Source organism: Rhinolophus hipposideros, assembly GCF_964194185.1.
Source record: "Rhinolophus hipposideros genome assembly, chromosome: 22".
Classification (NCBI taxonomy): domain Eukaryota; kingdom Metazoa; phylum Chordata; class Mammalia; order Chiroptera; family Rhinolophidae; genus Rhinolophus; species Rhinolophus hipposideros.
In genome coordinates this window covers 38859756-38881967 of record NC_138068.1, presented here as the reverse complement: position 1 = coordinate 38881967, position 22212 = coordinate 38859756, and the positions used below count along the sequence as shown (strand labels likewise).

Below are 22212 nucleotides of genomic sequence, written 5' to 3'. Positions count from 1 at the left end.
GTTTCAAGCTTGCTGCTCTTCTCATCCTGAGCAACTTAAGTTATTTACTTTACATGCTAATGACTCAAATCTACTCAATTTTCCTGCAAGCAAATCCATATTAATTACTGCCAACATGCTGGGCATTTTCACGGTTGTAGCCCACAAGATCTTGAAACAAATAATGTCCAGGATTAAATTTATCAATGCTACACCGCAACAAGAAACTTCTTCCTTTTCTGTAATTCAGAGGATGGAGACATCACCTGAGCCAGTAACTTGGACTCATCCTCTCTTCTAACATCCCATCTGTAATCTGTCTAAACACCTGCCTCTGTTCAGACCTCACTTGGATTCCAGCTTCCTCCTATCTTGTCACTCTCCTAATTACTAAAACCCGTAACTCATCATTTCACATCCTAAGATAAATCAGAGGCTTTCCTTGCCTTTAAGATGGAGGTCAGCTTCATTCGGCACACAGGGCTCCAGGGTACCCCTCTTGAGACGGCTGCTCTCCACATAACACTAATCTCCACCTGCACACCCTATTTGGAAATAGCTAAGTTTTCTATATTAGGTCACCCAGTGGTGCCTCCTCTTCCCCCAGCACCGTAACTCATTGTCACTGGAGAGAACGCCTGAGAGAGCTGGGTCTATCACATTTTTCTGTTAATTTGAGACAGGCCCAAGAAGGAAATTTCGGCCCTGATCTGTATAGTGTTAAACTGGATACACAGTTTCACATACTCTTCTATATGATGTATCTCATTTTAAAATTGTGCCCAAAAAATAAGTATTCAATGGAAAAGGTGCAGAAAATAAAAGCCCTTGGCATCTAAAATGTAACTGTTTAACACTTTGATGAGATAGGAAACCTTCCCGGAATATAGAGCAGAGGCAAAAAGGCAGTACAATATAAATTCAAAAGACAGAGTATCAGAATCAATCCAAATGGTTCATCCATTTAATAGTTCTCAGATTTACTTTTGTACATAACACTTATTCTAATAAATGATGTGATTTACTTCCAATTTTTTAATTGTTCGTCTTCCCTCACTAGAACATAAGCTCCATGAAGGCAGGAATATTTGTTTTTATTGTCTACCTTCCAGTGCCTAGAGGATTACTCTGTGCATAGCAAATACTTAAGAATTATTTACTGAATGAAATAGTTGCTCCAAAGTTCTGAAAGAGAAAATTATTTGGGGCTTAAAATTTTAAACTCAACAAAGCTGTCAAATATGAAGACAGAATAGAGTCAGTGAATTATCTTCCATGTACTTTTTTTTAGGAAAAATCATTTAAGATGGCAAAATGACTTAGGGAATAAAAGGAAAAGTAGAATCCACCCAGGAGTCCAAACAAAATAAATCCTGGATGACAACTGTCATAGCAAGTGGCCTATGTTTACAGAGATCATCAGTGACCTCTAAAGACTACTCCATTGAACACAATAAGAAGCTGGAATTCCTTAATAAATAGAGAACAAAATATTCTCAAAAAACAAAAAGTAGAAACTCTGAAACAACAGCAAATATAAGAAGCCATAATCCAAAAAGGAAGCAAACCAATCTATGGAATACTAGAATGTAAGAAAAGAGACTGATTTTGTCATTAGGATTGTTGTCCTTTAAGTGAAATAGAAGGATTACTGGAACATCAAACCCCTGAAGAAAAATATAACATTACCTGACTGAAAAAAAGTGAATAATATTTACATTATTACAACTGCGTAAAATATCTTTATTAGTTTTCAACTTTCAGAGTCCACTTTGCGACAAAAGACATAATTATAGTTATAGGTTGGAATGCAAATTTTACCAACCTTGATAATATAAAAATAAAGGTATAGCTGATCAAAACTGAACGATAAAAAGGTAGTAAAATTCTCATTCTTAAAAATCGAAATTGAGAGATACTGGCTAAAATTGACACATCAACAACAAAAAGCTTAAAAGGTTAAAGCAGTTAGCTCTGAAGGGTAGGTCTAGGCGTAAGGAGTAGAGGAAACTGTTATTTGTTATAAGCTCTTTAGGTTAAGATTTTTTGTGTTTTTTTTAACGTGCATATATTACACTTTGATTAAAAAGTAGTACCTGTTAAAGTTATTTTACTTGTCCCCAAGATAAATGTGTTGTCACTCTGTTAGAGCCACTTATGCCCATCAGCCACTCTTCTGTCTACCTGGGTTGGGCTGTTTACATGGAATGTTATATGTGAGTTAGGGACAGTGCCACTCTAGACCACGCCACCTCAACAAAGTTTCACATTTTTCAGACTTTTCCTTGGTCTGTTAACATTTAGACAGTAAATGAAGATTAAGTTCAAGAAATATCTCTTGGGGAGTCGCTTAAAAAACACACACACCACAGAGAGACCTCAGGAAATCAAATTTGTATTAGCATTATTTTAGCCAGTGCTTTCTTCATCCAGATTTATTTTTCTTCTGGGACCTTCATGGTTTTCATCTAAGCAAGTTGCCAAAACACATTACTTCTGATTTTATATAGACTATAAAGTTAGGATATAAAAAGCATTTACAAGTAAGTACCAAAACATTTATGACCTTATAATTTTATGATGCAAGAAAAGGGGCACAGATAAGAAAAACAAATAAATTATAATCTAAAGAGTGACATACAACACTTCCTTTGATTATTTATTAAAATCCACAAGAAAAGTGAAAGGAATGTTAGTAAGCCTTTATAAACAATTGTGAAGACAACTGACAGTGTTTTCTTCAATTTCCTGCTCACACCCCCAACTTAAGAGGCACTGGAGACAGCCAGCTTCTTCAAATGATCCATGAACACCTGCAAGCTAACGTCGTCAGTTAGGATGGGTGCTCCCGTTTCCTGAAATTTAATGATAAAGGTTTACTAGCAGGTATCTTAAAAACTGTTTAGAATTCATGAGTTATTAAGGACTCAGGAAATTCACAAGTATTGTTCAATTCAGAACATTCACAAGTATTGTCCCTTCTGCTGTGAGTACTTTGGCCAACCCCATCCTCTGCCTAGCTAACGAATTATTTCAACTGAAGCCTAAATTCCTCACAAAACCCTTCACTGACCCAGAGCTCAGGCCATCCCTGCCACTAGAGAGTTCAGAGCATGTCTTCTTTTACTTCCCCACTCTCCACAGTTCGGAGGATTCATCCAGAGTCTGGCTCCCCACCAGGTACGAGCTCCTAGAGGCCCGCACACCCTGCCTCGCATCTTCCCCACCACTCTGTCACAGCACCTAGCCAGGTGCTCTTAAATGCTCTGCTTACAACAGAAGGGTGATAAAGGCATATTCACAAATGAGTAAAACATATCTCCACTGAACAGATGGGTATTTGTACTATCAGAAAATGCTTATGATTTATATAATGCTAAGGGAAAGAACTGAACAAAAATCTTGATTTCTCAAATTTGTAAAAATATTAAAAAAAAGTAAAGAAAGAAAAAAGATATACGTGACATACACATTTTATATTGCCTAGCAAGATGCCACAAGTAGTTAACTCTAGATAGCAGCACTATAGATAATTTTAATTTTCTTTCTTACTCTTTTTTTATATATTCAAATTTCCTAAAATAAAATTTTACTACTATAATTAGGAAAGTGCAAGCATGCTTTAAAATTTTATAAGAAGACTTTTGGGAGGAAGGAGTAGATGTACTTTTTCTTATTTTTTTCACTAGATACAATTAAAATCCCTGGACATTTTATATAAAACAAACATAAGAAGATTCTGAAAAGTAGAGAGAAGATAGCAGACAAACTAGGGACCCTGGGGCCCAAAGAGAAACACAGTGTTGAGTTCCCTGGATTTTCTTTATGCCTCACATATCCCAGACTTGGAGCTAAAGAAACTGACAAATGGTCACTGAGCATAGACAAAAACAACAAAAGCCCACTTTCTCTAGCCAGAGAACCAGGACAGTCCAGCAAGACAGTAACAAGGGACCCCAACGAACCCACCAGGGCCGTGTCAGAGAAGCCCAAGTACAGTGCCAGGAATGTCATCCCCAGTAGTCAGTAAGAAGTCACCTAACCCCTACAGTATCAGTAGAGACCCTTAGGGGAGGAAGTAATAAGATGTCGATCCCCCACCCACGGTGGGGAGAAGGGTGGTGTCAAGAGGAGATCTAGTGGAGACGCAGCACTTTCACCACCACCCAGTAGTAATAAGGCCATCTCCACAGCAGGATCAGTGGAAACTACGTAGGGAGCTGGAACCCCCATCCCCACCCAGCAATAACAAGGAATCACCTCCAACTTCAGGGGTCAATAGAAGCCAATGGAAAACCAGGACTTCTATTTCCAGCTGGTAGTAATAAAACAATGTCTTCCCCTGCCCTGCCCCTCCCCTGCCAGAGCTGCATGACAAAAAAGCCAACTAAAACAGCAAGTTTAAATATTATAGATCCAGAGACTGATAACACATGAAAATGTCCACGTTTCAATAAAAAAAACCTTTTCATACCAAGAGCCAACATCTCAAAGTGAATGAAAAAAGAGTCAACAGATGTTAACACCATATTGACAACAACGTTAGAATTATCTGACAAAGACCTTAAAGCAGCCACAATAAAAATGCTTCAATGAGCAATTATGAACACACCTAAAATCAATGAAAAAATACAAAGCCTCAGCAAAAAAAACAAAGTCTCAGGAAAGAAGTGGAAGACATAAAAAAGAACCAAATGAAAATTTTGCAACTAAAATATACAGCAACAAATAAAAAGTTCAGTGTATAAGGTCAATAGCAGAAAGGGAGCACAGAAAATCAGTAAACTGGAAGACAAAATAATCCAAATGAAGAACAGAAAGAAAATAGATGGAAAAAAGAATGTGCAGGGCCTCTGGGAAATGTAGAAGTACAAAAGACCTAACATTTGTGTCACTGGGGACCAAGCGAGAAAAGAAAAGGAGGGCAGAATGAAAAAGTATTCAAAGAAATAATGGCTGAAAACTACCCAATTCTAGCAAGAAGCAAAGTATACAGAATTAAGAAGGTGAGTAAATTCCAAAGAAATCCACACCAAAACACACGATACTTTAACTTTTGAAAACTAATAAAGAAAAGAATCTTGAAAGCAGCCAGAGAAAAATGACACCTCATCCACAGGGGAAAAATAATGAGAATGATAGTGAATTTCCATACAGACCACAGAGGCCAAAAAAATGGCAAAATATGTTTTAACTGCCTAAAAAAAAGAATGTCACTACCGCGTTTCCCCGAAAATAAGACCTAACTGGAAAATAAGCCCTAGCATGATTTTTCAGGATGACATCCCCTAAACATAAGCCCTAATGCGTTTTTTGGAGCAAAAATTAATATAAGACCCTGTCTTATTTTTGGGGGAATAAAGAATCTCAAATGAAGGAAAACTAAGAATCAGTCTATCACCAGCAGACCTATCCTCAAAAAATGGCTCAAGGAAAACTCTAAACAGAAAGGAAATGATAAAAGAAGGAAACTTGGGAGTACCAAGAAAGAATAAAGAACAAAGTAAGCGAAAATATAGATAAATATAACAGGCTTCCCATCTTCTTTTGAGATTTATAAATTGTTTCATTGAGAAACAATTGGTTGAAGAAAAACCGTAACTGATGTATGTAGAGGAAATATTTAACACAATTATATTATAAATGAAGCAGGGTAAAGGCACATAAAGGGGTGGTAAGTATATCTCACTTTGTATACCTCACTTGTACTGGTCAAAATGACAATACCACTGGTGATTTTGAGACTCTGCCCCACACAACTTATAGTCCACCCAAGTGGCTTCCAGTGGTTTTTCCATACAAACGAGCTTGTTTTGGCTCCTGCTGCAAACTTTCCTAAAAGATTCACAAATCCCAAACAAGCAGCATCTGTCCTCGGTGTGCCCCACACCTCTTGCCAAGCAGCCCCAAGCCTGGCTCTAGTGGTAGCCAGCATTGGTCCGCAAGTTAGCCTCTCCGAGGCACCTCTAAGCACAGCATAGTTGGAAGACATCTGCAGATCACTCTGTGGCTCATACCAACTGGCCTCACGGGGCAGGATACAGGCAGAAGCTGAACTTGGCCTTCCCAGGCGGGCACTTCCCAGGAGACCCTGGGGCCTGCATGCCTAGTAGGAGCACCACTCAGCTACTTCCACAGATGATACATCCAAAGGGCAGACTGGGCAGGTACCAGAACCCCGCTAAAGCAAATCCAGCTCCGTTGGGTCAGACCATGCACAACAGCTCCTCCACTGGAGTCAAGGCCAGTCCTCACCACGAATCAGCCTGAGTGTCAATCCCTCCCATTGATGTGCAAACAGCCACCAATGCTCAGCTATAACAGAAGGGCACACACAACACATACAAGGGACACACATGGATCACCTAGCTCAGGTGACCAGGAAGACTGTGCACCACGGGGCCCCACAGCACACCTACCACATAAGGCCAGTCTACGGAGGCCGAGAGACATAGCAGTCCTGCCTAATATATACGAACAAACATAGGGAGGCAGCCAAAATGGGGACATAAAAAAATATGTCCCTAACGAAAAAACAGAACAAAGCTCCAGAAAAAGAACTAAACAAAATAGATACAATCTACCAGATGCAGAGTTCAAAACACTGATTATAAGAATGCTCAGTGATCTCAGGGAGAACTTCAACAAAAAATAAGAAACATAAAAATGGAGACAGAAAACATATAAAAGAATCAGTCAGAAATGAAGAATACAATAACTGAAATAAAAACCACATTACAGGGAACCAGCAGTAGATTATATGAAGCATAGGATCAAATCAGCTATTTAGAAGACAGGCAGCAGAAAACACCCAATCAGAACAGCAAAAAGAATTCAAAAAAATGAGGATGCCTTATTACCCCGAAAATAAGACCTAGCTGGACCATCAGCTCTAATGTGTCTTTTGGAGCAAAAAGTAATATAAGACCCAGTCTTACTAAAGACTGGGTCTTATAGTAAAATAAGGCTGGATCTTACATAAGACTTGGTCTTATAGTAAAATAAAACCGGGTCTTATATTAATTTTTGATCCAAAAGACGCATTAGAACTGATTGTCCGGCTAGGTCTTATTTTCAGGGAAACATGGTGTATACAATGGAATATTACTCAGCCATAAAAAGGATGAAATCTTGCCATCTGCAACAAGATGGATGGACCTAGAGGGTACTGTGCTGACCAGAGTAAGAGAAAGACAAATGCCATATGATTTCACTTACATGTAGAATCTAAAAACAAAATAAACGAACAACAAAACAGAAACAAACTCATAGATACAGAGAACATGTTGATGGTTGCCAGATGGGGCAGGGGGGAGGATAAGGCAGTGGGTGAAAACGGTGAAGAGATTAAGTACAAACTGGCAGTTACAAAAAGAGTCATGGGGATGTTAAGTATAGCTATATATAAGGAATACAGTCAAAAATGTTGTAATAGTGACGTATATTGTCAGATGTGTACTAGATTTATTGGGGTGATCACTTCGTAAGTTATATAAATGTCTAATCCCTATGTTGTACGCCTGAAATTAATATAATATTGTATGTCATCTGTAATTGAAAATTTAAAAAATTATTATAAAATAAAATAAAAATGCAAACAAAAAAGGAACAAAATAAATGAACAAACAAAACAGAAACAGACTCATAGATGCAGGGAACAAGCTTGATGGTTGCTAGATGGGAAAGGGGGTTGGGGGGCGGTGTGGAAAAGGTGAAGTGATTAAGAAGCACAAATTGGTAGTTATGAAATAGTCACGGGTATATAAAGTAAAGCCTAGGGAATATAGTCAATAATATGGTAATAACTATGAATAGTGCAAGGTGAGTACTAGGCTATTCAGGGGATAACTTTGTAAATTATATAAATGTCCAATCACTATGCTATATATACTTGAAACTAATATAAAATAATACTGAATGTCATCAATTGTAATTGAAAAATTTTAAAAAGAGGGGGAAAGATGAAGGGGAATAAGGGATTAAAAACAAAGAAAATACCAGTAAACTGAGAAGCTATGCATATATAATAATGCTCTACACTCTAGAGCAACCAGGAGTAACCACTGAAAAAAGCTTCACAGAGAGACACACTCAAAAACACTATAAACAAGTTAAAACGGAATTCTAAAACATGTGCAAGTAATTCACAGGAAGGCAGTAAAGAGAAAACAAAGAGAAAACAAAAAAATAAAATGGCAGACTTAAGCCCTAATACATCAATAATCACATTAATACTCGTATAAATAAATAGTCCAAATACATCAATTATAAGAGTTCAGTAGAGTAGATTAAAAATCGTAACATAAGTATGTGCTGTCTATAAGACATTCACTTCAAATATGATAGAAACAGACTGAAAATTAAGGGATGGAAAGAGCTATGTGATGCAAACAAAATTACCAGAAACAGATGGAGACATTACATAATGAATGATATAAGGTCAACCCACCAAGACATAGCAATCCTAAATGTGTATGCAACGAACAACAGAACTGCAAAATAATATGAACTAAAACTGATAGAACTCAAAAAAAAAATAGGTAAACTCACAATTAGAGTTGGAAACTTCAATACCCTCTCTCAACAAGTGACAGAACAACTGGACAGATAAATCAGCACAGATATATAAGAATTCTACATTGTTAACTCAGAATTTAATTAACATTTATAGAACACTCTATCCAACAACAGCAGAATACACATTCAAGTGACCATGGAATATACGCCAAGATAGATCATATCCTCGGCCATAAAGCAAACTTCAATAAATTTATAAGAATTGAAATCATACCAAGTGTATTCTCCAGCCACAATGGAATCAAAATAGAAATTAGTAACAGATAATAAGAAAATCTCCAAATACTTGGAAACTAAGCAACACTTCTAATCTATGAGACAAGGAGGAATTCTCCAGGGAATTTTAAAAATCTATATCAAATTGAATGAGAATGAAAATAAAACACATCAAAGCCTGTGGGACATAGCCAAAGCAATGCCAAGAAGGTAATAGCACTAAATGCATACACTGGAGAAGAGGAAAGTCTCAAATCAATATAATCTAAGCCCCCACTTTAAGAACTTAGAAATGAGTAATATAAATCTAAAGCAAGCAGAAGGAAGAAAATAATAAAGATTGGAGCAGAAATCAATAAAACTGAAAATAGACGATAGAACAAGAAAATGAAATAAAAAGTATTCATATTGTAAAGGAAGAAATAAACGCTCGCTATTTGCAGATGACATGATTGCCTATGCTGAAAATCCCAAAGAATCTACAAAAAAACTCCCAGAATAAGTGACTCAGAAAGGTCACAGAATACAAGATAAACATACAAAAATCAATTGTATTTCCATGTACTAGAAATGAACACTTGGGCACTAAAATTAAAATTACAATATCATTAACAATCACTGAAACATAAAACTAGTAAAAATATACAACACTGAAGAAAGAAGTCAAAACAGATTTAATCAACGGAGAGACATATTGAGTTCATGGATTAGAAGGCTCAATATAGTAAAGATGTGAATTCTCTCCAACTGAGAGAGAGGTTGAATGCAATTATATCAAAATCCCAAAGAGGTTTTTTAAAAATATAGACAAGATTATTCTAAAATTCATATGTAAAAGCAAAGGAATTAGGATAGCTAACTTTTGAAAAAGAAGAACAAAATAGGAGAAATCAGTCTATCTGATTTCAAGACAGCTACGTCATCAAGATTGCGTGTTATTAGTAGACAGACAGAAACACAGATCAACAGAACAGAGCAAAAAACCCAGAAATGGACTCACACAAATATGCCCAACTAATCTTTGACAAAGATACAAAAGTAATTCAGTAGAAAAAAGATAGCCTTTTCAATAAATTGTACGGGAGCAATTAGACATCCATATGCAAAAAAGAAAGCTATGCCTCCTATCTTACACAAAAATTAATTTATAATGGATCATGGAGTAAAATATAAGCATAAAAGTAGAAAAATAAACACAGATCTTTAGTATCTAGGGCTAGGCAGAGTTGTTAGACTGACACCAATAGCACAATCCATAAAAGAAAAAAATGATAAAGGGGACTTCATAAAAATAAAAAGCATGTGCTTTGCAAAAGATCCTGTAGAGGATATACAGATAAGCTACAAGTGAGAGAAAATATACACAAATCACATATCCAACAAAAGACGAGCATCGTGAGTATATAAAGGACTCACAGCTCAACAGTAAAAAAGCAAATAATCCGATTAGAGCTTGGAAAAAAGACACAGAGATATCATTGAAGAAGATACACAGATGGAAAAAAAGCGCATGAAAAGATGTTTACCATCATTAGCCATTGGGAAAATGTAAATTAAAACCACACCTATCAGAATAGCTAAAATAAAAATAAGGACAATATCAAATGCTGCCAAGGATGGAGAGAAACTGATTAACTCATACATTGCTAGTAGGGATGTAGAAGGACAGTCACTCAGGATCACAGTATGGCAGTGTCTCAGACTAACCACGTAACTACCAAACAGCTGAGCAAATGTGTTCTTGGGCATTCATCTCAGAGAAATGAAGGCTTACATTCATAAGAAACCTGTGAATATTTAAAGCAGCTTTTTTCCTAATAGAAACTGTGAACAACCTAGATATCCTTCAAAGGGTAAATGATTAAACAACTATGGTACACTTATGCAGTGGAATACTACTCAGCAAGTAAAAAGAAACAAATTATTGATACATACCACAACCTGAAGGAATCTCTAGATAATTATGCTGAGGGAGAAAAAGGCAATCCCAAGGATTATGTATCACGTGATTTCATATATACAACACTCTTGATGACAAAATTATTGAACTGGAGAACATATTAGCAGTTGCCACGCATTAAGGGGTGGAGGCAGGAGGGAAGTGAGTGTGACTATAAAAGGGCAACATGAAAGATTCTTGTGGTGTCAGAAATGTGCATCTAGACTGTTTATCAACATCAATATCCTGACTGTGATACTGCATTACAGTTTTGAAAGACATCATCATTGGGGGAACTGTGTAAAGGGTATAAGGAATCCCTGTATTATTCTTTACAACTGCATATAAACTTACAATTACCTCAAAAAAAGTTTTAAAAATGTTTTAAGAAAACAGACTGACTCATTTGAGAGAGACACAAATGGTAAGAATAATCAGATAAAGAATCAGAGGCTGAAAAGAGGAGGCAGCTCCCATGGCGAGCAGCTGTACATGTTTTTGCTGTCCTCCTGGGAGAGAGAAAGGAAGAAGGGGAGGACTTGGGGCAATGCTGCTCTGTCTATTAGAGCCAAACGGAAGCCATACTACGGCATTCTGTCCTCTGGCCTGAATCTGTCATATTATGTTACATATTGCAGAAGGGGATCCACACAGAGTAGATCCAACCCCAACCCCAAGCTATGTTCAAAGTTTTTTCCCCAGCAAAATACCCAAGTTGTTCTGTTTGTGGGCCAAAAGGAATTCAATCTGTAACAAAATTTATGAAAAAGTAGCCTGGCCTTCTCTCCAAATACCTGACAATTTCTTACCTGTCCCCAAGCATACAAGTTATTGTGTGTCTGAGATGGGTTCACTTTGGATAAAAGGAAACGAGCCTAAAAAAAAAAAAAAAAAAGACAAAGATTAAAAGTGGCACTAATATTAGTATACTAGGAAAAAAAGTTTTTACATTTCTCTTGTTAAATTAGAAAGTCTTTACTGCCCAGGAACCCATTTCTTTAGCTTAATCTAAGCCCAATAGCTTTCCAATTTGCTAATGTTCCAGAAACATGAAATATGTATTTTATTTTGGCAATCCTCTACTTTTACATTAATATATTTTGACCACTCATTTAAAAAGAAGTTATATTTGGAAGTTTATCTGTATGCAAATTTGTCACCAAATAAAATACTAACCATGCTGTTTGGATTTATAGCCATAAAAATATATCATGAAAACAAATGAATAACAGAGCTAATTCAGCACTCACTTGACTGCCTCCATGCTCTGTGTTAATGTAACGTGGCATTGGGAAGCGCGCTTGCAGAATTTCTTGAGCGTCATCCAGTGGTGCCTGCAGAAGGTGCTTGAAGTTTTCATACTCAGGCATGTCCTGGTACCCAGCTTTACGCCACTGAGCTATCGTCTACACCAAAACAAACAAACATAAACTATTGTGGAAACACTGAAACAACAGTCTTCTTTGACACTTCTGACATTCTAACACTACCCCCGCCCCCACCCCTAGAACTTGTTTTCAGTGAAGAAGTCTTATGTCAATAACGACAAGTTTCAGAAGGGAACTAAGTGGAGCTGACTAGAAGTATGAGTACGCAAAGAGGTGCACCCCGGACACCCCCACATTCACAGTTTTCCCAGAAGTGTCAGAGTCATCAGTCATACCTCTTCCTTTCTAACTGTAAATACCAACTAAATAAAATACCAAGGATTAATTGTCCCAAGGAGCCATGGCTCCCTTCCTTTCCACTTTCACTGCCATCACTTGGTCTAGCCTCTCATTTCCTTTCACCTGGTAGGGAAAGGGATTTGTGTGCTGCCTCCATTCTCCCTTCTCTTTCCTATCAGCACACATTGTACACTCTCTTCCAGTGTATAGCAAGAGTCACACACACCTGGTGAGACTGACCCCATCTCTATCCCCTGCTCCTCTGGGCTCTGAGTGGGGATATTCTCAGTGGGGGGAGTATTTTATAGTACATAAAAGCTATAAAAATCAAAGTGTGGGATTTAGTTAGGCAATGAGTAGAAGGCAATATACTAAATGTGGAAAGTAGACTGTCTCCCTAACTAGGCTAAACACTTTGTGTCTCATTCCTTCTTTTATTCCCATCAACAACTGGTCTAGGAGATATCTTGAACACAGGAAATAAAAAAATATTCGTTGACTGATTAATATATATTTATAAATAAGCTGAAGTGCTTTCACATGTAGACTTAATCTGATACCAGTAAGAAAATTCTCTTGAGATGCTTTTTTCTGCAGCCTGCTCTCTCTTCTCAGAGTTTCCAGTACCATTTTCTAGGTCTTAATTTTTTGACTGACTGGTGGCATGGAGGAAATGACCATAAGCTCACTTGGGTCCAAGAGTTCTTAAGAACATCAAGAACCAGTGGACTTAGGGCTTTTGGAGGGTGAGAATTATATCAGTGTCTTTGTCATTAGAACCAATCACTTGCACACAGAAAGTGCTCAATAAACATGTGAATGAACAGGATCAGGGGCTGTGGTCAGAGATGTCTATAAGGGATGAGTTGAAGGCAAAGAAGGCTACATTGTGATTACTGCTTGTAAAGGAACCAGTGGGAACAGCAGCTGGTCACCAATGTCCCTTGGTCTAGGACCATTACTGATGGCATACTATCTGTGGGTAAGTGGCTAGCAGAGTGGGTGTTAATATGCTGAAAAAAGGTTAAAGTTCTAAAATAAATATTAATATCAGGAATTCTTTCTATATGAATTCTTTCTATTATAGGAATTCTAAACCACAATTTTTATCTTTTCAGGACATCGGAAATCACTTCTAATGTACAGACACTAGAAAGTCAAGTCAGCCACCAAAGAAATTTACTGCAGGTAAAGAATGTACAATAGAAGAAAAAGAATGTATCACTGAATACAATACTCAATTAGAGGATTTTCTTCAGAGGAGCCATTCACTTTCTTAGGGCATGAACCTCTTTGAGAAAGAAATGAACTCTTATACTGTGAAAGTCATCCATAGCCACAGACTAAGCATAAGGTTCACTGTGCCACGTTATTGAAAAAGAAACAAAAAAAATACTTTAGTCCCAAACTAAAAAACTTTAGTCCCAAACTAGCATATATGAGTGTTTATTAATAATTCTAATGTAACTCTGAATGGGTAGTAGTGTGTATAAAAAGTTTACTGAGGCAAAGTAACTGATATTGCCTGACAACTCGAAAGCAATAAATTATAGTGATTTAAAAGGACCACCCAAGGGGAGCCGATGGCTCAGTTGGTTAGAGCACGAACTCTGAACAACAGGGTAGCTGATTCGATTGCCACATGGGCCAGTGAGCTATGCCCTCCACAACTAGATTGAAGACAACGAGCTGTCGCTGAGCTTCCAGAGGGGCACATGGATGGCTCAGTTGGTTAGAGTGTGAGCTGGTTCAATTTCCACCGGGGATGGTGGGCTGCGCCCCCTGCAACTAAGATTGAAAACGGAGACTGGACTTGGAGCTGAGCTGCGCCCTCCACAACTGGAATGACGGACAATGACCTGGAGCTGATGGGCCCTGGGAAAACACACTGTTCACCCCCTATTCCTCAATGGAAAAAAAAAAAAAAAGGGACCACCCAAGATTTACTTAAAGCAAATACTCTTAAAATTACTAATACACAAATACCCCTGTAGGGACCTGAAAAAAGATTTTATTCACTAGAATAAAAGCCACTGTACTCACTATAATAAACTGTGGGTTTTCTAAGCCCAGATTCTAGTTTCAAATGCACAAAAATCTAAATTAAGAGGAAAGTGAAAACAATGTAAATAAAGAAATTAATAATATCATCTTACCTCACCAAGATAAATGACAATTTGGAAGAAAGTATCCATCAGCAAAATTCTGTCAGCTAGAATACTGCTGCTGTCCAACAATACTGGCTGAAGAAAAAAGGAGAGATAGTGTTGATCTTCCCTCTGTTTCCCACATGGCTAGAACAGCTACAACCTCCTTTACAAATGGTACCAGGCATGGTGACTCTTCCCCCGCTTCATGTCACATTCCCACTTTCTGCCTCCTGACTCAGCAGTTCTAAGTTTCAACTTTGTAGAAGAAAGAGGATCCAAATAATCACATCTTTTGGGAAGGGAGATTAATGACATCTTTTGCTCTAGGAATCAAAAGTTATTCCAAACATTCTCAGTTTCACATTAGAAATGTATTTTATCTATTAGAGAGACAAATTCTCTGAAATCTACTAGAGCTGTAGATGACAGATAACAGGGATGCCTAATATGAAAAAGTACATCTTTTAATACAAGTTTTGAAAGTTTACTACAAAATATATTTTTATGATTTTTATTTCAATAATAAAAGTAACTTATACTCATTACAGAAAAATTGAACCCAAGTACAACAAATATTGATAGTTTGGCTTATTTCCATATCATTTTTAACTCCTGCAGGCTATTTAGAACACATAATTTAGGAAAGTTTCTATTTTGATTTTTTTCATGTAACATTTTTAACATAAAGATTTACCTATTTTATTATGTTACATGAATATCTCCTAGATTACTTATTTTCCTACTATTGAGCATTTGGATTATTTTCTAATTTTCTATTTTAATAGTTCATTTACTATTTCTTTGAACAAAGCTTTTTCTATATATGAATATTTTCTTCAGATCCACGACATGGAATTACTGGGTCAAAGTAATTGAACACACTGAAAAAAGTACCTACATATTTTTTAAAGTTTTTTACATGTAATCCTGCCTTCTGCAGATAATAATAGCTTTACATACACGTGACTTTTTCCTATGCATACGTTTAAGATTCAGGAATAATGTTAAATTATTATAAAGATTCAAAGCTTTCTTTACAGTTTTGCTAAATTTGCTAGAAAAAAAACAATATACAGAGGATGCCAAAAAAAATGCATACATATTTTAAGAAAGGAAAACTGTATTAAAATTGTAATACTCGATATATACCGATTAACAAAAAATGAATACAAGTCACGTTTGACTTCTGCAATTATAAGAGGTGCTCAAAGTGGTGACCATCAGCGTCCAGACACTTCTGATTACAGTGAACTACTGCTCGAGCAATGCTGACCAAAGTGTCCACTTGTATACATTTTTTTTGGCACTCCTGGTATATTAGGTGATTCCAATTCTGAGAAAAGCATTCATTAAAGCCTTACCTCTGGTGGTCCATGGAATGAATAGGAGTAGAGAATAGGCTGGATCATGATGAGAGACTGGGTTAGATCCTGTCGGGCAAAATGGTGTCTGTAATACGACGACTCATCAGGACTATTGTTAAATACTTGAAGAAATGGAGATCTTCTAAGATGGAACATGAACTGCATTCACAAAGAAAAAAAGACAAAAACATACAGCTGAAAACTTCTTATATATCCAGAGAATAGACTTGCCTTATATCTCTGAAACAGGAGCACTCAGACTTTAAGAAAATGGCCTCTGGGTTCATGAACTAGAAAGTAAATGGTGTAACATTTATGGATATCAATAACATAATTCCATTCTTTAAAAAAAAAAAAAAAGTAAATGGTGCTACCAGGGGCTGGGGTAAATGGGAAATAGAAAGTTGCTGTTTAATGGGTATAGCATTTTAGTTCTGTAAGATGAAAAAGTTCTGAAGATATGTGGCACAGCAATGTGAGTGTATACCTAACATCATTGAACAGTCCACTTAAAACTAGTTAAGATGGTAAAATTTGTATTTTTTACAATTAGAAAATTTTAAAAATTATTTTAAAAGGGTGGAGGGAGCCTCTGGGTATGTCAAAGCTTCCACATGAAATGGGAAAGGCAAAGAAGCATTTATTTCTAGAGTCTCTGGGCCAGGTTGCAGAGAGCATGTCTGCTCTCAAAGGGGTCAGAGTCCAATGGGGAAAAGGGACACTTGGGGCAGCATGTTACAAGCCCCAGTACAGGAAAGTACTGCTACAGTGGGGTGGGGGTGCAAGTGAGCAGGAGACTTCCCAAAGCCACTGGAGTCTGCAAGATGTTCACAAGGAGGCCAGAGGGCCAGGGTAGAGGGGACTCCAGGCACAGTAACAGCAGATGAGAAGTTAGAGAGCTCATAAACAGGGTAGTCTGCTGGAGTGAGAGGTGGAAACAAGAGAGGGACAAGAAGATGATGCTGAAGAGGTATGTTCTTTACATGGAGAATTAGGTGGAGGGCAGACTTTCAAATCACTCCGAGTCACCAGAACATGGAAATGGGCTGCTTTGAGAATTATAAAGCTTCCTGAGATTCCACATATTGAAGTATAGGTTCCTAAATAATCATGGCTGACATTTAACGCATCCTATGTGTGAGGCATAAAGCACTTGACAAGAATCACTTAATCCTTCCAAAAGACCCACAAGGTAGGTTCTCTTACCATCCCTAGTTTACACATCAGGAAACAGGAGTAGGCTATTTGCCCAAGGCCACCTTGCTACTGAGTGGCAGAGCCAGACTCTATCCAGGCTATTGGCTTCAGAGACTGGGTTCTTGACCTCTATCTTAGATGCCTTGACAAAAAGAACTTTAGAAACCATCTCCTTCAGGGTTTTCAAAGTGCACTTAAGTCTCAGTGAAACCTCAGGGCCGTGGGGGTGGTGCCTGGGCACAACCAGAGCAGAACCCATGTCTGTCTGCTTTACATGATGGCTTTTAAGAGGGTCCTAAGAAAGGATTCCATAGCTGAAAAAGATGGCAAACCACTTCTCCAGCCAACTCCTTCCTACTAAAGAGAAAACCAACATCCACAGGGGTCTAGGACCTCACCCAAGATCATCAGCAGCAGAGCCAGTGCTAGAACTTGGCCCTGACCCTGGCTCATTCCACAACGCTGCACAGCCTCAACTGCCCTGTCACAAGCCCAAGGAGGGGGGCACATCAGGAACCACAGAGCCAGGAGTCAAGTGAGGTGACCTCTGAGGCCCCTTTTAACCCTAAGAGTCCAAGTTATACAAGTTCATGATTAAACCCTGTGTCCACTTTCCAAAGCAAGTATTTGAAAGGATAATACTCATTTGGATATCTAAGTCCTTGCCAAGTTTATTTAAAAATGAAACTTTGCTTCTATTTATTCCTCATAAAGGTGTTCCTGAAGGAAGAGGAAATAAAGTTGAGTTTGCTTCTAGTTCTGTTAAAGCCGCACCTGTGAAGGGCTCAGCCTGCAAGTCCTGGGCCCCAGCCAAAGAGCTGGCTCACATATACTTAGCACTAAACATCTGATTGGCTTTAGCTCATAAGATCCTCACAGCCACCCACTGAGCTAAGCTCAAATTTCCTCATTTACATGTAAGGATGGAGATTTGGGAAAGGTCAATACCCAGATCCCTGAGAGCAGCTGCTGTGTGCTCTCTCCACTTACCCCTCCTTTCCCTTGTTCAATGGCTCCCCAATGCATAGTTCCTGCATAAAGCAGTTATTTACAGGAGCTGCTTATTACTGTTGATTCCCAGTTAAAATGCAAGATAACCACGGACATATCATTAAATATCTGTAATATTAACGTGGTCTCTTTTATTATATTCATCTTCATGTGCACTTCATTTGTTTGTTTGTTTGCTGCTGAGGTAGCTTACTGTCCATCCAGAACTTCTACAAATTAAAGATTTTGTTGTGGCCCTACAACAATTCTGTTTTGCCTTTTCATTAAAGTTTATACGTTTATTTTTCTCCTCTCTGCATGTCATCTTTGTCTTCTGTAGGACTCAGGCACTGTCTTGCACAGACACAGGATTTGTCTTGAAGCGAACAACCTTCATCACCTGTAGCCCGAGTCTCTAAACATACCAAGTCTTCACTTTGCCCTGAAGAAGTGAGTTTTATTTCTATCACAATTTATTCTTCTATACTTATTTTAGAAACATGTATTGCTTACCTGAGGATATAGAGAGAAGGAATCTGATAACCTAAAGGAAGTCGGGTCTTCTTTGTTATACTGTCCAAACTTCTGACACTGTTCAAAGAAATAGCAAAAAGGGGGAGAAAAAAACCCCTAAATTAGTGTCATCTGGAAAAATCCTTGCATTAGGAGAGCCACATTCTAATCTTAACTCTGCCACTAACTGAGTCCCAGACCTGCATTTCTCAGGCATGGACAGGCAGACATATCATCTGGAGTGTTGTTAAAATGGAAATTCTGATTCAGCAGACCTAGAGAGTGCTTGGAGACTGCATTTCTAACCAGCTCCTAGGCCATGCTGGTCGAGGACCACTCTGACTAGTGAGGGGCTAGATGAGTTCTCAGACGCCTCTTCGATAATAAAACCCTCTAAGACCATAAAATACTACCAATTATAGATAAGCCTTGTATTCGCACTCTACAACTCAATTTTCTTCCTCCTTTCAAAGGCCAATGAGACTACCCACCATTTAAGCAAAGCCCATCTGTGACAATCATTTTCTTCCTACTAAATCTAATGTCCCTGCGTAGTTCTCATCTTCCTGAGCTCCCTAACACTACGAGCCAAGTGACGACCCAAACTTCTCAAAAACTCTGTCCTTCAGCAGTTAAAATAGCACTTGCTATTTTCAATCATCTCCCCAGCCAATCCTTCTCTGCTTTCTTCCACAGTACCTCACCTTCCTACTGCTCCTAACTGAACTCCTCAGACGTTAGTTCTTTGCTCCCTGCTCCCATCCTCACTGCTTCAGCTACAAATGAACACTGGAGCCAAACTGGTATCATTCAAATCCTGCCACTATGTCCAATGCTGACTTCCACCTAACTACAGGATAGCTTTCCTTGGACATAGTTTTGCAAGTTCACATTCAATTTATTTTCTATTTCACTGTCATTCTTGCAGTTACCCACACTTGGAACTTGAGTCAACATTGACTTACTGGTTGTTGATATCATATATACATGTAAAGATGGAGGTTTCACCAAGTTGTATCAATTTTTCCTTTAGCATTCATCCTGATTCCAAACACTCTCCCCCACTAATTCTACTGCCACCACCCTGGCCTCAGCTCTCCTGAGCTGGCAAGCCCCTCCACCTGCCTCCCCGATGGTAGACTTTTCATGCTATGATTTACCTTAGATGAAAATGGTAAATGTAAACATGAGCATCACCCTGCTATCAGACCCTGCTTAGGAATCACACGTAAGTCCTCTCTCTCTAACATTAAGGCAGTGATTCAACGTTAAAACTAAGACATTCCATAATCAAGCTGCACTTTCCCTGCCTCTTTCCCCACTGCACAACCTGGCCTCTGTGACAGGGGTCTCGTCAATGACCCCCACATAAGCTGAAGTGCACAGCTATCTCCAGACTCGGGCCCTCCACTTGGCAAGCCTTGCCTTCTCTGTTCCCACTATCCTACTCTTTTTTAGAAGACTTGATTCAAGGCTCACTTTCCACATGAAGTCTTTGCCAACATTTGGACCCTTTGTTCAATTTTCAAATTGTGTTTGAAATGCTGATATTCCCTAAAAGTGGTTCCATGAAATAGTAAGGGCAAACAAAGTTTAGGGCTAAACAAAGTTAGACAGGTTTCTTTATTGGGCTTTCAGTGCCTCTGATCACAAAAACCTGCTGTGAATTTCCCAGAAGGTAAAATTATGATGTATGGGAATTATCAATTCATTGCCTCATGGCTCCAAATTCACCCTTTTGGTTTGCTGTGACGTGAACGTGGGTTCTTTAAAATGTTTTTCCTTCATTTTCTGGCACAAAGTTGAACTGTCAGTAAAGGGTGCTGGAAGCAAGTGTTTGCTTTCGGGGTTCCAGTGTGCTCCATTCAGCAGCTGCCCTTGTGGCTTCTACCAATCCCTCATTATCCTAATCCCCCGCTGTGATAGTAATTCTTTATATAAAACTCCTTGTTTAAATTACTGTGTGGTTTCTCTCCTGATTAGACCCAGAATAACACATTAAGTATCTCCTGTACATTCACTGGACCATGGCCCCCTATTTGCAAAAAAACAAAAAATCTCCAAGATTTGAGGAGGAAATGCAGGACACAGCATTCACAGTGACTCATCTAAGTCAACAATTAAAATACACACATTTGCATCATTCTCTAAATGTCCTCTGTGCTTTGTTTCTTCCCAACTGCAATGTATGCCCTTGGGGGAAAATGCCTGTTTAATACTTATTTCTTATCACTCTCAGAATGTCCAGTGTTTGGCATAAGGAAAGTATTTGATAAATTCTTGTTGACTGACTATATAAAATAATAGGTTTAAGTGACAGTTTTCTTTGCTCAGAAGTAGAGCAGAAACCATGATGGAACCTAGTGACACTGTTCCCAACTTACCAGTCGGATAAGTTGTCGGTCCAGCCAACGTAGGATATCAGGCCCCTCCTCCGACTCAGCTCGGAACACTCCTAGCCGTGCCATCAAGACTGCTGCGGCCTCCTGGTCAAATGCTGCTTCTATGTGCTTGAGCTGACTCTGAGCATCTGCCCAACTGACAATTCCAGAGTTAGTACCATGTTTACATTCAGGAGACCAGAAAGTCAGCTCTCCATTAAGATAAAGAAACATAAGTCTTGTTCCTTCATCTAAAACACAGATTCGAACTGCAATGTCAGTAAGGAATCACAGGGGTTATACATACATTTTCATTTTCCCTCATGTGATCTCTGAAGGCTATAAGCACAAAAGGAAAATTATTGAGAATTTCCCAATATTCCACAAGACATCATATGAGTAGATATCCACAAGTTAAGCCTCCAGCCAGTGTTCCTTTCTCTAGGTCAATCTTACAAAAATCTAAATGTTTTCTAATTCACAAAATGACTTCAACATCATGGCAGAAGAATTAGCACATATACAAAAGTTTTCCACATGAATAAAGACACTGAACAAAGCTAAAAGACAACATGCAGACTAGGAACAGATATGAGCAACAAACAATAATCATATTCAAAATACGTAAGAGTCCCCGCATATCAATGAAAAAGAAACAGGTTTCACAATGGACAAAGGCTATCACAGAAGAAATACATATGGCCAATAAGCACGGAAAGTGTTCAACCCATGATAAATGGGAAAAAACATAAAAGTGACATATTGTTCTATATTTACATGTTAAATACTTGATACTATCTATTATTAGTGAGGAGACAGGGCACTCTCCTTACACTACTGGGGAGAATACAAATAAGCTTCTTAGAAGAGTAGTTTTGCAGTATCCAAAATTCCACTTCTATGAAGTGACTGGAAAGAAATACTCATGTACACAAAGACCTAAGTATATGAACACAGCACTATTAGAAGGAAGGTAAAACTTGAAATGGCCTTTAATAAAGGAGTGGTACATCCCATCCAAACCATGTAACACTATGCAGTAATTAAAATGAATGAAACAGAATTTTATTATGTATTGACATAGAAAGTGTCGTACATACATTATCGATGAAAACTTTTTAACTGCACAGAAATGGGATTATGAAGTTGATTTAACTGGCAGTACTGTAACAGTATTTTACCTCCGGGGAGGGCAGTCCAAGAATCCTATTCTTTATATACTTTTATGTGCTGCTTGAA

General features: G+C 38.1%; 1 protein-coding gene across 4 annotated transcripts in view; it reads right to left on the bottom strand.

Moving 5' to 3' along the window:
- Window positions 1–2358: 2358 nt before the first annotated feature.
- Window positions 2359–22212, bottom strand: part of SEC23B (SEC23 homolog B, COPII coat complex component) — a 40359-nt gene continuing 20505 nt past the window's right edge. For all 4 annotated transcript variants that reach the window (XM_081034392.1, XM_081034391.1, XM_081034393.1 and 1 more), the window contains exons 14-20: window positions 20977–21130; window positions 18593–18670; window positions 15890–16051; window positions 14535–14621; window positions 11962–12117; window positions 11521–11586; window positions 2359–2834 (exon numbers count right to left, since the gene is read on the bottom strand). In XM_081034392.1, coding sequence (XP_080890518.1) covers window positions 2745–2834; window positions 11521–11586; window positions 11962–12117; window positions 14535–14621; window positions 15890–16051; window positions 18593–18670; window positions 20977–21130 — 793 coding nt within the window. In that variant the 3' untranslated portion in view covers window positions 2359–2744. The remainder of the gene's footprint in view (window positions 2835–11520; window positions 11587–11961; window positions 12118–14534; window positions 14622–15889; window positions 16052–18592; window positions 18671–20976; window positions 21131–22212) is intronic.